At 44.1% G+C, this 17,596-nt stretch overlaps 1 protein-coding gene across 5 annotated transcripts in view; it reads left to right on the forward strand.

Moving 5' to 3' along the window:
- Hivep1 (HIVEP zinc finger 1) overlaps nucleotides 1-17,596 on the forward strand; it is a 147,462-nt gene that overhangs the window by 106,280 nt on the left and 23,586 nt on the right. For all 5 annotated transcript variants that reach the window (XM_006972810.4, XM_006972808.4, XM_015991000.3 and 2 more), the window contains 3 exons: nucleotides 6,019-11,972; nucleotides 15,591-15,724; nucleotides 16,432-16,607. In XM_006972810.4, the coding sequence (XP_006972872.1) occupies nucleotides 6,019-11,972; nucleotides 15,591-15,724; nucleotides 16,432-16,607 (6,264 nt within the window). The remainder of the gene's footprint in view (nucleotides 1-6,018; nucleotides 11,973-15,590; nucleotides 15,725-16,431; nucleotides 16,608-17,596) is intronic.

Raw genomic sequence — 17,596 nt, forward strand, 5'->3', positions numbered from 1 at the left:
ACCTGAGCTAACAGCAAAAACGGTGCGGTTTAAAATCTTACTATAACTAAAAAGGTCTGTCTGTGAGAACAAAAGTTGCAGAGACGCTTGTTTGAACAAAAATTATTAACTGCAAAAAGTTTTGGTTGAAAAACGTCTCTTCATATTTGGAAGTGAAAGCCTGATACCAGAGTTTATTTCTTGTTTGAACTTTTTGAACTTAAAATGAGATAAAATTACAAAAACATTTTGGTTATGGATTTCTTCAAATTTGGAAGGCTAGTACCAATATTTATCATTTGAATTTTGGTACTTAAATGAAATGAACAATAGAGATTTCATTGCAGTGGGACAATTTTGAGCTTACTTATAGTAATGACCTAGGAGCAGTTTTCTGGAATTGGGTTAAAAATGGAACTGTTTAAATGAAGAAATGTATTTCTACTTAGAATCAAGATGCAGTTTTGTGTATGCATATATGCTTTATTAACTGGTGATTTATGAATTGTTTTGTGGAACTGTTTATGTAAAAATGGAATTACTTATGGAACTGGTTTTGTGTTACAAATGAAACTGTTTAAACATATGTTTGGGTTCCTCTAACTAGGTTTGAGTTTTTGTTTAAAAATTATAAAGAAAAGGAGGAACTATGAGATTGAATTATGTTCGCAGAAACCTATTGATATTAATGCACCCTGGTTTTGTGGAGTTAAGGAAATGTTTAAGTTTGATGTGAATACATCAAAGTTTTTCCTATGTTCTGTTAACAAGAAAATTCAAATGACTGAGTTAAAGTTGTAAGACGGAGAAAATTGTTAACTATTATATAGCACCATATATGCTAATTCTAATGGTTCTGTTAAGAGTTTGTTTTGAGTTGTAAGATTGAGAGAATTGTGACTATGTATAGCAATATTTATGTTAACCTGTTAATGGTAATGATGAAGCTAAGGGATTCTTTAAGTTTGTAGTCGCCTTAAGAGTTTTGGTTTAGAAAGGACTTAAGGTAGCTAAGACTGCTGTGGTCACCTTGGACCTAATTCAAAAGAGAATAGCCATCTGTATCATCCTCTACTCCCATACTGGGAGGTGTAACAGCTATGGAGATTGCTGTAAGCCATTAATAGTTATTTTTTTATATATTAAGAAGGGGGGACCTGTGGGAGCCCGTTCTGGGGTTCCTCGTGGCTTTACCCAGCAGGTCCAAATAGAGGATGATCAGGACCACGGGCCTGAGTGCAGGTGTCTGAGATGGTCTGCACTTGGCTGTGCTGGGGGAAGAGGTCTTTTGCTCCACCCCTTGGCGTCTCTATAAAAACCCTGGACCAGAGACAGTCCGGGCCCGTTGGAATAGGTTCCAGGCCCTCTCGAGGCTATCCTTTATTTTCTATCTGTTTATCTCCGCAACATTCTCTGCTATAAATCCTTCTATCTAACATTTCCTGCTGCTCGCACTCAAGAAAACTCTGGGAAGCTGTGGGGGTGGTGGGTAAACGCCCCACACTCTACATGCTTCGTGGCACATAGATGTTCACAGACAGACAGATGGATATAGATACATACATACATAAATGCATGAGTAAATGTAATAAATAAATAAATACAATAAATTTAAAAAGCGGGTTTGGAGAGGTGGCCCAGTGGGTAAGTGCCTGCTCCACAAGCATGAGGAACTGACTTCAGTCCCCGCCCCACAGAAAAGCTGGCCATGGTGGCACATGCCTGTAATACCAATCCTAGGGATCCTAGAGACTTGCCAGCTAGCCAGTGAGGCTCAAATGACAAGCTCTGGGTTCAGTGAGAAATCCTACCTCAGAAATTCTGGTGGAGAGGTGGAAAGAAGACCCAATAATGCAAGCTCTGGTCTCCACATTGTACCTGTGGGTGTACCCACACATATAGGCATACAACACAGGTGCATCCACACACACCCATAGGCATAGGACACAGGTGCACACACACACACACACACACACACACATAGGCATAGGACACAGGTGCACACACACACAGACACACACACACACATAGGCATAGGACACAGGCACGCACACACACATACACCCATAGGCATAGGACACAGGTGCACACACACACACACATAGGCGTAGGACACAGGTGCACACACACATACCCATAGGCATAGGACACAGGTGCACACACACACACAGGCATAGGACACAGGTACACATACACACACACAAACACACACACACACACACACACACACACACACACAGAGGACACAGATGCACATACCCAGTACACCGTATACTAAAGTTAAAGATACAAAGGAAGAATTGAAGATAAGCAACTTTACAAACTGGATAAAAATTGAATGACAATTGATAGAGGAGTCCGGTTGTATCTGAAATAGGAACATGTAGCCCAAAAATATTTTTCAGATTCTTAACTACAGGAGATTTTTTTTCCAGAAATAATAAGGAAATGTAGATATTTAGAAATTCTGTTATTTTCTCTTTCTCTTGAGACAACCTCAGTGCGTGGCCCAAGATGCCCTCAAGCACACAGCTCACTCGCCTCAACCTCCTGGGTGCTAAGATTGCAGGGCACCTGCACTTTACAGCCAGCTTTCATTTTCTGTACAAAGCCCACATTTTATTACTTTTATTTAAACAACATAATTTTGACTATTTGACCTACAGGTTGATTTCTTTGCAATGTCAGGCACCGTTTAATTAAAACAACAACAACAACCAAACAGTCTGACATGGCGATATAAATAAATAATCCCAGCACTCAGGAGGCAGAGGCAGTAGGGATCCCAAGTTCAGGACAGGCTGAGCTACAGAGTAAGATCTGATTTTTAAAATATGAACACTTGAAAACAGCTTCTTCCAAAAAGTATGTGAAATAATAAAATTATCATATGTACCCAGGCAGGACTTGGATGAGACTCAGTGTAGGCAGGGTTTCAGGTCCACGGGCCACCCCTCCTGAGTGACGTCTCATCCTTGCCTGTAGAGTTATTTTTAGAGCCTAATGGCTTTCACTTTTGTGACAGCTCATCTCCTGGCTTTTGGGAAATGGGTGAGGAAACTACTTCCCCTTCGGGTGATCATCATTTCTCAGTTTGTCACCCTTGTCTGGTAGCTCAAAGAGTGCCACAAGCAAGTCATGATTTGTTATGTGTATCTGGAGGGGAAGCCAGTGAGGAAAATGTCACTTCATAAAAGGTTGCCTAGAAGAATACAAAAGTCTTGCTCAGCACAGCTCTGTAGAAAACAGCCGGTTCTTCATGCTGCTTCACTACAGTGCGGGGGCAGTGCCCCTGCCTTCCCATCATGCCCCTGGGGAGGAAAGGGGTCTGCAGTGGAGTCGGCATCTTCTCTTCACTCAGTATATCTGTGAGAGCACATACATGCATGTCACAGCAAGAATAGAACATATATGTAAACTGCAGTCATCATAAAAGACAGAGTGAGTATTATAGTGTGATGGGTTTTTTTTGTTGTTGTTTTATTTTATTTTTTTGAACATAAAAACATTTTATATACAACTGCAGGAGAAATAATACTCAGATAGTTTGAACATAAAAACAGGTTATAATTTAAAAGTCCAGGGTTATTTTAAACAGTAAAATATTTTCTCTGTAGAAAATAGTATAAATGATAACATTTCCCAATAAGCTCTTTTAAGACAAATGATAGCTGAATTATATATATAAATATTGATTAGATTCTGGGATACAGAAGAAACCTATCTTCATCTGTTCAGAGTTATGTTTTACTTAAGTTGTATAAATGAGATTCCTATTCATCTTCCCCTTCACTGTTTGATTTATGGTAGACATTTTTCTATAGGCTAATCCATAATCTAAAAAGACTTTAGCCCCCCCCCCCCACCTTCGAAAGTACAGCCACCATTTTCTTTCATCAGCTTGATACGGTACAAATTCTTATCCTAATAGTGAAGTGTTTCACTAAAGCTTTTCCACTGATTGAGTAAAACCAAAACTTATTACAAGCCACAGTCATCCTAGGGTCCTCCCCCGCTAGGTAGCCTCTCTGGATCTGTGAGTTGCAGTCTGATTCTCCTTTGCTTTATATCTAGTATCCACTTATGAGTGAGTACATACTATGTTTGTCCTTCTGAGTCTGGGTTACCTCACTCAGGATGATATTTTCTAGTTCCATCCATTTGCCTGCAAATTTCATGCTGTCATTGTTTTTCTCTGCTGAGTAGTACTCCATTGTGTATATGTACCACATTTTCTTAATCCATTCTTCAGCTGACAGGCATCTAGGTTGTTTCCAGGTTCTGGCTATTACAAATAGTGCTGCTATGAACATAGTTGAGCATGCACCTTTGTGGTATGATTGAGCATTCCTTGGGTATATGCCCAAGAGTGGTATGGCTGGTTCTTGAGGTAGATTGATTCCCAGTTTTCTGAGAAACTGCCATACTGATTTCCATAGTGGTTGTACAAGTTTGCACTCCCATCAACAGTGGAGGAGTGTTCCCCTTGCTCCGCATTTTCTCCAACATAGACTGTCATTAATATTTTTGATCATAGCCATTCTGACAGGTGTAAGGTGGTATCTCATAGTCATTTTGATTTGCTTTTCTCTGATGACTAGAAATGTAATGTTTTGGTCCAGCATGAATTTCAAATATGTACATTGTGACAGTTACGTGAAAATAATGAATTAAAATATTTGGCTTTTCTAAAATAGGTAATAATTAGAGAAATAACTTCTGTTTATATGCCCAGGGATCTGACAAATTGAAAACAGATTAAATCATGGTGAATAATCATTGTAGTGACTAAATGCGTAAGAGTTTAGAGAAATTTTGGACAGTTCATGACATTTAAACTGATTTGCTTCCAAAGCAGTTTAAAATGAGATCAGTGTCTTCTTTTCTTTACTGTAGTGGGTTTTACTTGTCTATCTGTCTCTGTATGTCCATTTGACTTTTATTCCTCATACATTCAAAGAAACATATGGAGTGAATATTTTGCTCAGTTATGTTGATGATTTTTATTAAACCAAGAGCCATCACAATCTCAGGAGTTTCTCATGTCCTTGGCAAGAAACCACAAATGAGTGTTTCTTTAATTTTTTAACTTTCTGTCCATTGATGAAATCTCTGTGGTTACAAAACTTCCTGATCCCACTGACCACTATATCATGACCATCAGAGGTGTGGGAGTCTGCCAGAGTCCAGCTCTGACTTGTCGAACAGTTCTTGCTTGCGGGAAGGAGAGAGGAATGAGGAATTATTAGAAATATGGACAGAGACAGAGAGAAAGACAGAGACACAGGATAGCTTCAGGAAGGCCCTGGGTCAATACCCAGCTGTCTCAAGGTTTATCCCAAAGGGCTTTTTATACAATGCCAAGGGCAAAAGACTTCCTTCTTTCAGGATCAAAGCACAGTGTACAGCTAAGTGTAGACCTTTCAAAACACCTGGTAACCACACCCTTGGCCAAATCACCCCAGTATGCAGCCCTGCTGGGTAAAGCAAACTCAGATTCTCTGACCTTGAGTAAGGTCTTACTAGGGAGCCTCGGTGGGCCCTCTCTCACTCACTTACAGAGGTGTATTTACTAATTCATTACTGCACAGTTGCCTTTGTGCTCATGCACATATCAGTATCCCTTGTCCAGAGCTTGTAGAGCTTGCAGTTAATGGTTGGGAGTGTGGTAAGTCAGATACCCCTATAGGAAGGTTGGATATTCTTCTTTGCTTGGCCAGCCTACTCAGAATGTAGTGTCAGTAGTCCGCAGATATGTGAGCAATGGGGAAGGATTATCCACTTGTGAAAGATCTAGCTCCATGATGTGGGTTCCTCCAGAAAGGGGCAGAGTGTTCCAGAAACACCCAGCATGATCTCTGTATTAGTGTTTCTGTAGGTTTTGACTGGGTACCTTCTTAAAATGTCCAGAGTGTGGGCCTGGCTCTGGCTCTGTTAAAGGAGGCTTTGGCTCTCTTGATAGTAACCACATTTGTTAAACAATTATGGCAGGTATACAATTTTACCAACCTGTTTTATTTTTTTTTTTTGTCTTAACAGAAATCCTAGAGGCTGGTGTTAAAGGAGCCTCTGAGTCTCTCAAAGGTGTGAAACGAAAAAAGATTGTTGCTGAGAATCACCTGAAAAAAATACCAAAATCCCCCTTGAGGAATCCTCTTCAGACAAAACACAAGCAAAACACAGAAGAGTCATCGCTCAGTGGTGTCCAGAATGCATCAGAGGCTCATAAGAAACACAACTGTGTCCCTGCTAAAAATGGGAAGCACTGTACCAAGCAAAATGGAGAAACACTTGGGATGACTGCCGAGGCCTCAAAATCTGAAGACTCGGTCTCCCCAAAGAAGGCCTCATTTCCTCACCATCGGTCAGAGCTTCGGAGATGGAGGTCGGAAGGCTCAGACCCAGCCAGGCTCAGTGGTCCTGATGGACAGCGGGACTCCAGCTCCTCCCCTAGTAACTCCAGGACTGACAATAGTGAATGTAGCTCCCCTTGCTGTAGCACCACGCCCCTCTCCTATCCCAGTACTGCCTTCGACGTCTTACTGAAAGCAATGGAGCCAGAATTGAGCACCTTGTCACAAAAGGGCTCGTCTTGTGCAATTCAGACAGAAAAACTGAGACCAAATAAAACCGTACGATCCCCTTCTAAATTAAAGAACAGTTCCCTGGACGCCCCAAATCCTACTTCCCAAGAAATGGTTGGCGAATCACAGTGTTCTCCGTGTCCCTCATACCCGGTCCATGTGGCCTCAGCTGAGAAGAGCGAGCCAGTGGCAGCCCAGTCTGTTCCTCACCTGTATAACCCACACGACCACCTTGGTCCCAAACCTAGCCACCAGAATCAGCAGCTTTCGGGACGTCCGGGCTTAACAGGCTCGCTGACAGATCTGCACGCCCCTGAGAACACTAAACTTGAACCCGTCTATACTATAGCAGTGACATCAGCTGTAGGCCTCACCACTCCCTCCAGTAGAACTCAGGTTACTCCTCCACACCAGCACATGGATGCCGTGTCTCCTTCGTCAGTGAGCCCCACCAGCTCCACACAGTCACCCCCAGGGCCAGTTTACAGCTCACCCCACGTCACTTCGGCCGCCAGTCAGAGTGTGGAGCAAATGTGCAATCTTCTTCTGCGAGATCAGAAGCCCAAAAAGCAAGGCAAATACATCTGTGAGTACTGCAACAGGGCATGCGCCAAGCCCAGCGTGCTTTTAAAGCATATCCGCTCTCACACTGGAGAGCGGCCCTACCCCTGTGTGACTTGTGGGTTTTCATTCAAGACTAAAAGTAATCTATATAAGCACAAAAAATCCCATGCACACACTATCAAACTGGGTCTCGTCTTACAGCCAGAGGCTGGTGGATTGTTCCTGTCCCAGGAGTGCCCCAAAGCACTTAGTGTCCATTCAGATGCTGAAGACAGTGGCGAGAGTGAGGAGGAGGGGCCTGGAGGCGGGAGGCAGAATGACCCCGGGGTCATGGACCTACAACCTGTGCAAATAATGAAGACGATATCAAATCCTGAAGCTTTACCCAAATCTATTTCAAGCAATTCAGATCATGTGGTCAGTGGCTTCTCTTCACAGGACAGACCTTCGGAGTCACAAGCCCTGACAGAGTTACCCAAAGTTGTGGTCCACCCCGTAAGTGTTTCCACACTCAGAACTGACGGTCCGCAGGGGGCCAGTCCCAAGCCTGAACTTCCTAGCACACAGAGGCAGAAGGACCTTCCTGTTGCAAACGTACTGTCACAGCCAGCCGGTGCATCTTCCCTAGAGACAGATGAGAAGTTCCACCAGAAAGGGGATGTGACTCAGTCAGAAGGGAAGCAGGAGTCCCACGGTGGGACAGCACATGCGCAGCTGCAGAGGCAGCAGGCCACGGACGACCCCCAGGAGCAGCAAGGAAAGATGCTCCTGAGTCCACGGAGCTTAGGAAGCACAGACTCTGGCTACTTCTCACGTTCTGAAAGTGCTGATCAAGCCGGGAGTCCACCGACGCCATTTGCCAGAACTTTTCCCGTCGTGGATCCAGACCCAGCTAAGAACAGTGGACCTCCAGGGCCTCGAATCAGCGCTCCAGCACCTACGGCTTTGGCCACGGGCGAGAAGTCATCAGTTTTAGCAGGCCAGATGCGCCCACCCTTGGCAAGCAAAACTCTGGAGGAAAGGATTTCAAAGCTGATCTCCGACAATGAAGCCCTAGTCGATGATAAGCAACTGGATAGTGTGAAGCCCCGGAGAACCTCACTTTCCAGACGGGGAAGCATTGACTCCCCCAAATCATACATATTTAAAGATTCCTTTCAGTTTGACCTAAAACCGATGGGTCGGAGAACAAGTTCCAGCTCTGATATACCAAAGTCCCCGTTCACCCCGACGGAGAAGTCAAAGCAGGTGTTCCTCCTGTCCGTTCCTTCCTTGGACTGCCTGCCTATTACGAGGAGTAACTCCATGCCAACCACAGGCTATTCAGCAGTCCCTGCAAATATAATCCCTCCCCCTCCTCCTCTAAGAGGAAGCCAGTCATTTGATGATAAAATTGGCACCTTTTATGATGATGTCTTTGTGTCAGGACCCAACCCGTCCATGCCCCCGAGCGGACATCACCGTCCCCTGGTCAGACAGGCTGCAGTGGAAGACTCTTCAGCCAGTGAGAATCATCTGCTGGGCTCTGGACAGTCTGTGGATGAGAACTGTCAAGGATGCCCAGCCACCAGTGAGCCCGGGCCAGTGCAGAGCAAAGCAGCCCAAGCCCCTCACCTGGAAAAGAAGAAGTCCCATCAGGGACGAGGGACCATGTTTGAGTGCGAAACCTGTCGAAACAGGTACCGGAAACTGGAGAATTTCGAGAATCATAAGAAATTTTACTGCTCAGAGTTACATGGGCCCAAAACAAAGGTAGCCGTGAGAGAGCCCGAGCACGGCCCTGCACCTGGTGGGACACAACCCCAGGTTCTCCACTACAGAGTTGCTGCTACCACAGGTGTGTGGGAGCAGACACCCCAGATAAGGAAGAGGAGGAAAATGAAAAGCGTAGGCGATGATGAGGACCTGCAGCCCCGTGAAAGCAGGACATCTCCAGAAAGCGCTGAAGTCCTTCAGCTAAGGCCTGCCCCGGGCTCTGCTCCCAGCCCACCCAAACACACCACTGCCACAGCAGGTGACCAGGCACACAGAGGCGTCCAGCTGCAGGGCTCTCCTGTTCAGCTTGTGGCCAGAGTCCCCGAGCAGGCCCTGCACCTAAAGCAGTGCCCTGTGGTTGAACAGCAGCTAAATTCTGCAGCTCAGGACAAGATGGAGGTGAAGAGACAAGGGGGTGGCATCTCTGTCATCCAGCACACCAACTCCCTGAGCAGGCCTGGTTCATTCGACAAGCTGGATCCCTTGGAAGGAGGCACCACCTTTTCCTTACAGGAGCTAGGCAGAACCGGGATGCCTGGGGCTCTGAAAGTGATAGGGATTTCCCCAGAGGAAGGTCACCCATCTCGGGATGTCACACATCACACAGCACTGTCACATGCTCTTAGAGGAGAGCCACGGGAAAGTTCTAGAAAGATTCTAAGTGAACGGTATGTGTTAGGGCAGCCTTTGAGACTGGTCCGGCAGCACAACATCCAGGTCCCAGAAATTCTGGTCACCGAAGAGCCAGACCGGGACCTGGAAGCCCAGGGCCATGACGAAGAAAAGTCAGAGAAGTTCAATTGGCCTCAGCGCAGTGAAACCTTATCAAAGCTGCCAACAGAGAAACTGCCACCCAAAAAGAAAAGGCTCCGGCTGGCTGAGATAGAGCATTCTTCAACTGAGTCAAGCTTCGATTCCACTCTCTCCCGGAGTCTGAGCAGAGAAAGCAGCTTATCCCACGCATCCAGCTTCTCAGCCTCCTTAGACATAGAAGACGTTTCTAAAGCAGAGACACCCCCCAAAATCGATTTTCCAAATAAAGCAGAGTTCCTTTTGATTCCACTGGGCTCGAACACACTGAATGTCCCTGGAAGTCACCGGGAGATGAGGCGTGCGGCATCAGAGCAGATCAGTTGCATGCCCACATTGATGGAGGTCTCTGATTTCAGAAGTAAGTCATTTGACTGTGGGAGCATTACTTCTTCTCTGGCATCGGCGGCGGCAGCAGCATTTGTTGAATCACAGCCCTCCAACTCCCCGTCTGGTGTGGGAGGCACCGGACATGTGCCCCTTTTGGAAAGGAGGCGGGGTCCCCTGATCCGGCAGATATCTTTAAACATAGCTTCCGATAGTCACCTGTCTCCTGTTAGTGCATCATCTTTCCAAAATACTGCTCTTCCTAGTGCGAATGCAGTGCCATTTCAGGGTCCGAGGCTTCCTGATGTGTCTTCCGCTGAGTTTCCTGCACATTCTGTGCCCTCCCAGGCCCTGGTTAAGGATCTTCAGCCAGAAATGTCAAGTTCTAGCTCAACCAACACCTTTCCTCCTCAACAGCTTTTTGGTGTCCATTTATTAAATAAAACTCACGCACCCCTTAGTCACCCAAACACAGCACACTCTCTGCCAGCATCTGCACAGGGCGGCAAACCAGGTGCGCATCCTAACGCTACAAGCGAGGGTAGCTTTGCTCCTAAGTACCAGCTTCAGTGTCAAGCATTCACTTCTGGCCAGGGTTGCTCCTCTCTCTCTCCTTTGCATTCTAATCAAGTTCTTCCAGATCAAACCAGAGCAGATCCGGGAGTCGTAGCTTCAGTAGCACTGTCAGCCAAACTAGCCGATCCTGTATCTAAACCCTGTCCGCTGCCATCACTGGAGCTCAGGCCACCAAACGATCCGGTGCAGAAGGGACTGCCATCCTTCATGCTGCCAGTGCCCCAACAGAGTAATGTTCCCATGTACTGTTTTGCCACTGTCACATCTCTGCCACAAATCTTAGTAACCCATGATCTGTCCAACATGCCAATTTGCCAAACTAATGAAAGTATAGTGCCAGTCAACGAAGAACAAAATTCCATGCCAAAATCACAGAACCATCTCCAAAATGCATTGCCAACAACAGAGAAAGATCTCGCATGCAAAAATGTTCTTCCAGAGATGGGCCAAAACACATCCGTTTCAGAATCCTTGACCACGGTTCAGAAGACGTCTGTTGGTAGACTCTCCCCACAACAAGAATCCTCAGCCTCAAGTAAAAGGATGCTTTCCCCAGCAAACAGTTTAGACATTGCCATGGAAAAGCATCAGAAGCGGGCCAAAGATGAGAATGGAGCAGTTTGCAGCACCAACATTAGACCCTTGGAGCTGCCGATTTCAGGAGCTGGTGAGGGCAGTAAGCAGAAGAAGCCGATGCTGGTCAGGCAGCTGTGTACCATGGAGCCCCTTGAAGGAGGGCCACTAGAGCAGGACGCAATTTCTGCTCCTGAAGGGAGCTGCGAGACTGCCCGTTTGACACAGGTTTCACCAACTGAGGATGTGTCCTCAGGACCCCCTACCTTTGTAGTCACAGACCGTGTCAATGAACTGCAGGAGGTTAAAAATACCAAGTCATCCACATCGCTGACTCCTACAGTGCAAAATTCACCTGTTCCTTCGGAAAGTGCCTGTGTTTTGCCTTTGAAATCTACGGACAACAACCAGGAAAAGGAGTCAGCAGGGGTTAAACATCAAGAGAACAAAGCTGACACCCAAGGGCAGAGTCAGCTTTCAATCCCTGGTCTTTCATTGTTAAGCAGTTCAGACACTCAGCCATCATTCCCCAGCCTCAAGACTGCAACCAGCTTTACATGGTGTTACCTGTTAAGACAGAAGTCATTGCCCTTGTCTCAGAGTAGCCAGAAAACTTCAGCCTACACTGGATGGACAGTGAGCTCCAGTAACCCCAATCCACTTGGTTTGCCTACAAAAGTTGCTCTTTCTCTTCTTAATTCTAAACAGAAGACTGGAAAGTCACTGTATTGCCAAGCAATAACCACCCATTCAAAATCAGATTTAGTGGTCTATTCAAGCAAGTGGAAAAACAACTTAAGCAAGGTACTTGAGATATAATTTATCTTCAGATGTGGTTTGTGCAAATTAGTTGCAGTAAGTCTTGGTACCTTTAAGTGTCTTACTTACAATAAGTATTTTAATTTTGAATGACAAGTCGTACTATGTGATTATTAGAGGGGAGGTGACATTGTCCCCAGGAGTCACACTGGGAAGAATCGCCTACAGTTCTGGCATTGATTCTGTCTGTAAATATTTTGCAAGCACTGACTTCCTCCGGCATTGGTTGTTGGTTTGTTTTTGGTTTTCCCTTCAGCTGACTCTACTCAATGGGAGTTAGGATTTTGATTTTTTTTTCCTCATTGAGGAGTTGTTAGCTGAGAGAAGATCATGGCTCATTTGGAAACACTAGCCTGTAGGTTACCAGAGGTGGCTGTATTCTGTTGTGAACTTTACAGAGCACCAGTAACACTTGTCCTTTGCCTCCTGTAGACTGTACTGCTCTCATCATGCCCACTGCGGTGTTCTAAGTAAACTGAGAGCCACTAATTACTGCCAAAAAGACGCATAAAAGAACTCATGCCTGGATTATTTGATTTGGTCAAGATTTATAGAATAGTCATGACATTATAATTTGGAGCAATGTGTTGAATTCTCATAAGAATTGTTGGCTTTATAAAATGTGGAAGTCATTTAAGCAATTAAATAAATAAGTATTACATTAGGCTCTGGTCATTCAGAATTATGGATGAACTCTTTGACTTCAGCAGGCTCACAAGCACATAGTACTGCTCTGCAAGCATTTACGAATCTATCCACATGAAATATTAGTGGTATTAGCATTTCAGTAGAAGTTTGCATAGTTCTAACATGGCTGTTCTGTGGAGTCATGGATACAGGAAGGCATCCAAGGTGGTGTTACTTCAGTGGGGTCGATGGTGATGATAATAGCGATAGATACTGTAGACAAATGAGTTATTTTTTAATTAGTAGATATTTAAATCATGTGAAAATGAGAAGAAATTTGGTTGAGTTAAAGACAGCAGGGACTCTGGCATGGCCTGGAGGTTTTTGTAAGAAGTTCGGAGTTGACAACACAGGTAAAAACAAGGGCTGTACACGGTGATGCATAACCATCCATGCCAGGGAAGGAAGCTGCAGCCACAGACTCGGAGATTTTGTTGTTGGAACTTCTTAGACCCCAGGTTCCCTAAATTAGAGCCTTAGTTGGGCCACACCTCCCCATGAGAATGTAAGCAGGTCTTGGTTCATATTCCTAATGTCCCAGTGAACATGATTCTCCCAGGCTGGAGCTGTAACTCAGTCTTGAGCATGTGTAAGGTACTCCTTTCCAGGCTGGGCAGTGGTGGCTCACACCTTTAATCTCAGCACTGGGAGGCAGAGCCAAGGTGGATCTCTATGAGTTCGAGACCAGCCTGGTCTACAGAGAGAGATCTAGGACAGGCACCCCCCCAAAAAAGATACTTCTTTCCATCTCTAGAACCCAAGGGGAGAGTTAAAAAGCCTTGGAGGAAGTCCTGGTACTATGTACTTAGATTTCAAATCTCTCAGGGGAAACAGCAGGTGGAAGATCTGTCCAGAGGTCTGTCAGCTTGCAGGAATGATTGTGATTGCTCAGAGGGAGGAGAATGGAGGGATGATGAAGAAAGTCTGCTCAGGAAACAGAGAGAAATTGTTCCTAGGAGGAGAGCCCCAGAGGGAAATGGTAACGAGCACAACTCAAAAGACTGTGTTTCAAGAGCTGTTAAGAGTAGTGACGTCCGAGAAAGATGAGGCGAGAGCCTGTGCTCTGCACGTTTTGTCTCTGGAGACTTGAATCCATGAACAAGTGGCTGGGGAGGCTTGGGCACCTGACTGTGGTGTAGAACCCATGTGGTGGCACACTGAGGATTCCAGGTGGAAAGGAGCAGATGTTAGAAAGTGAAATAAAAACACTTTCCACAGTATACAGGTGATGCCCTGGAGCGCACAGGCACACCAGAACTGTTGAAATGGCTGTTTGAACCATCTAAGTCCCTGCTGTCTTTAGCAAGTAGAAGCTGGGTTTGATGGTAGGAAAGTGAGCAAAAGGTACAGGGAGTTGGGGCTTGAAGCATGCTCTTGGAGAACAGAGCTTGCCTAACACATGTAGGTTCCAGTTCCTATCGCTTAAATGCCTGTCCTCCCCTACCCCCCAAAAGGGGAATTTCATATTGGAAAGAAGGTAAGAAAGACTCGCCAAAGGGGTAAGGTCAGCACCAGGACTGTGTGTGTTCTGCTTTGTGGAGAAGCTGGTCTGCTTGCCTCCTGGCGGGTGGAAGGAAACAGGGGAGCATGTTAGTAATCACCGTTCTCCCCTTCTGTGGAGTGGCCAGCAGCCTTTGCTTGCAGCTGCCATAATCAGGCCTGGGCTCCCAGACACTCTTCCAGTGGACACAGCCACTCCCCCACGATGCACATTCTCTGTGGAAGGAAGTCACTCCAGTCTTGCTGAGTCCCACAGCAGGAACGGAACTCTTCCTGACGGCAGTTGTGCCTCTTGTGAAGGCAAAGACAGGGCCCGTAGCTTTTGCTGTTAGCATTTGGCTTTGACCAGGTGGCACAGCCCTATGAAGTCTTGTGTACAGCTTAAGGCGGGGGTACCTCTAGGGTAGCTGTACATGCTTTGTCATTTGATGTCTGTTTACCTTTTCCAAAGATCTTATTGTCAGCCCTCACTCTGACTTTGGCTTGACCTGACTTTCACGCTAACCATTGGTTGGTTTTCGTGAGCTATTCTAGAGCGGGAAGCCATGTTCCTCTTCAAAGGAATGGGAGAGAGGCAGGCTGGAGATAAGGAAGTGGGGCTTCTGCTCCACCTTGGTGGCTCTCCCACGTTGAAGGGTTTTAGTGGTGTCCTGAAGGGACCCGAGACTGTGTGTTATCCAGAGGTGCTTCCATCTCCAAAGAAATAACTCTTTAAGAAATAGACTTAACTGGGCAGTAGTGGTGCACACCTTTAATCCCAACAATCATGAGCAGAGGCAGACAGATGTTTCTGAGTCTGAGGCCAGCCTGGTCTACAGAGCGAGTTCCAGGACAGCCAGGGCTACACAGAGAAACCCTGTCTTGAAGGGAAGAAAAAGAAAGAAAGAAAGAAAGAAAGAAAGAAAGAAAGAAAGAAAGAAAGAAAGAAAGAAAGAAAGAAAGAAAGAAAGAAAGAAAGAAAGAAAGAAAGAAAGAAAGAAAGAAAGAAAGAAAGAAGAAAGAAAGAAATAGACTTAAACTGCATTTCCAAGAAAGAAAGAAAGAAAGAAAGAAAGAAAGAAAGAAAGAAAGAAAGAAAGAAAGAAAGAAAGAAAGAAAGAAAGAAAGAAATAGACTTAAACTGCATTTCAGGTGGCCAGTAAAGCATAAAGACAGTTTAGTCTGTTAAAGAAGGCTTTCTGTGAAGTTCCTGAACCCCCAGGGAAGGCAGTTGTTTCACTTGAGGTATCATGGACTGTGGTGGGAGACTGGAGGAAAGGGAACAGACGGCCTTGACTTCTGCTGCCCCTTTGGAGTCCACGTTATTGAGCTGACCATTTGTCTGTACTCTGTTATGTTAATTGCTAGTGAAACATTATGGTGTTTGTGTTTCCAGTTTAATGAAATTAGTTTCTCTTTTTGTTTTTTCCCTTTCAGAGAGCAATAGGTAATCACAAGTCCTCAGTAGTTGAATTCAGCAATAAAGATGACTCTGAAATTAACAGTGAGCAAGATAAAGAAAATTCCTTAATCAAAAGTGAACCAAGAAGAATTAAAATATTTGATGGAGGGCAAGTACATATTTTATTCTTAAATGTACATTTAAACTCGCCTTTTAAATGTACATTTGCTGTCATGTGAATGCAGACCTGGCAGTGATGATTTTATTTAAAGGTTTCTTAACTAACAGAATCTTCCTGACAGCACGTTAGTATTCTCTTAAGTAATTCCATTTTTATAGAAGAAATGATGACTAGGAAAAAATGTAGATCCGGAAGTCCTGTGAGAATAGCTTCAGAGTGAACCTGACTTCCACATGGACTTGCAGAATGGAATGGCTTGGGAAGTTTCTCAGAGATGGGTATCATCTTTTGCTGTCTTCCTGTTTTAGTTCAAGAATAATAAATAAGCTGTGAGAACTGGTGTCAGTTATGATGAGAAAAACAAGCTAAAAGAGCCAGTGTCAGGCAAAGCTTGATAATAGTTCAGAGTTTACAGTCGCTGTGTGGAATTTAACAGTGGAAAAAACCCTTTCAAACTGTATCTTAAAATTGTGGAAATATTTAAGAATTAAACGTCACATTGAATGACTAAAGTAGAATTAGCTGTCAGAACTTGAGGTGTGATGCAGAACTGGGAATCTTCTTTCTTAAATGTACATAAAATCGTTGTAGATTGTGTATAAAAGTTGTGCTTTATTTTTTAGGTTGAGGTTTCATCAATATTTTCTCAAAGACACAGTGTCCAATTTCCCTGCTCATTTCTCCCTTTAAATTAGATACAAGTCAAATGAGGATTATGTGTACGTCCGAGGCAGGGGACGAGGAAAGTACATTTGTGAAGAATGTGGAATCCGTTGTAAGAAACCTAGCATGTTAAAGAAACACATACGAACCCACACAGATGTCCGCCCCTACCATTGCTCATACTGTAACTTCTCCTTCAAGACGAAAGGTATGCCATGCTTATTGCTGTGGGCCTCCTGTGTCTTTATACAGGAGGCCAAGGTCCAGCTATATGTTGTCTCTGTCAAGGATAAATGGCTTCCATGGGCTAAGTTACAGCTCGTCAGCTCTGTAGTGTGTGTTCTTTATGTTTCTAGACCCTTTGAGGAAAATACTTCTAATTACAGGGTTTTAGAATATCCATAAGTAAAAGTAATTGGCTGTTTCTTTTTATATTTTACTCCCTGAAATATAATTCCTTAACAATTACTAGCATATTTTCAGAATACTAATTTTGGGGCTGAAGAAGGGAAATAAGTTTTTGCAATCACAAGTAAATTAATTTGGGTTCCAAAAGATTCAAGAAGAGTTTTAAATAATAATCAGAAAAAAATTTTGTAATCACTCATTTTATTAGCCATAAATAGCCATCATTTATGATAAACTTTAATCCAAATTATATTAAATTTCAGATTTAAAGTTTTTAAACATTTCTACTATTAAATGTTTTATTGACTCTCAGAAATAGTCATTAAAACTATACTTAGCGTGCTTCTGTTTTATGTTTATTTAAAGCATAAGCCTTCATGACGAAGTAATTTTACTCCGCACAGGTTTCCTGTTATGTGTAATGAATATACTATTATAAAATGTTTACTCCTTGTTCACAGATCATTATGTAGCAGTCATTAAAGGTGACAATGTCATGCACTGTCCTTTACAAAATAGGGCTTTCTTCAGCAAAGCAGTCTAACCATGGGGATGCCTGACTTAGATAGCAGTGTCCATAAAAAATGATCATCTTCTTGAAACTTCCTTTTGAGTTCACATCTACTTTATTGTTTTTGCGCTGTTGTACTGGCTGTCGTTATAGTTCTTTGATAAAGATTAATCATCTCTTTAGCCTGTTGGGTGCATTTCTGGCTCAGATTTATTGGCATTTAAAGAAAGTTACAACTGTAGCAACTGGGTGTGTTTACATTAGCTCAGACAACAGAC

This window comes from Peromyscus maniculatus, chromosome 5, assembly GCF_049852395.1.
Source record: "Peromyscus maniculatus bairdii isolate BWxNUB_F1_BW_parent chromosome 5, HU_Pman_BW_mat_3.1, whole genome shotgun sequence".
NCBI lineage: Eukaryota > Metazoa > Chordata > Mammalia > Rodentia > Cricetidae > Peromyscus > Peromyscus maniculatus.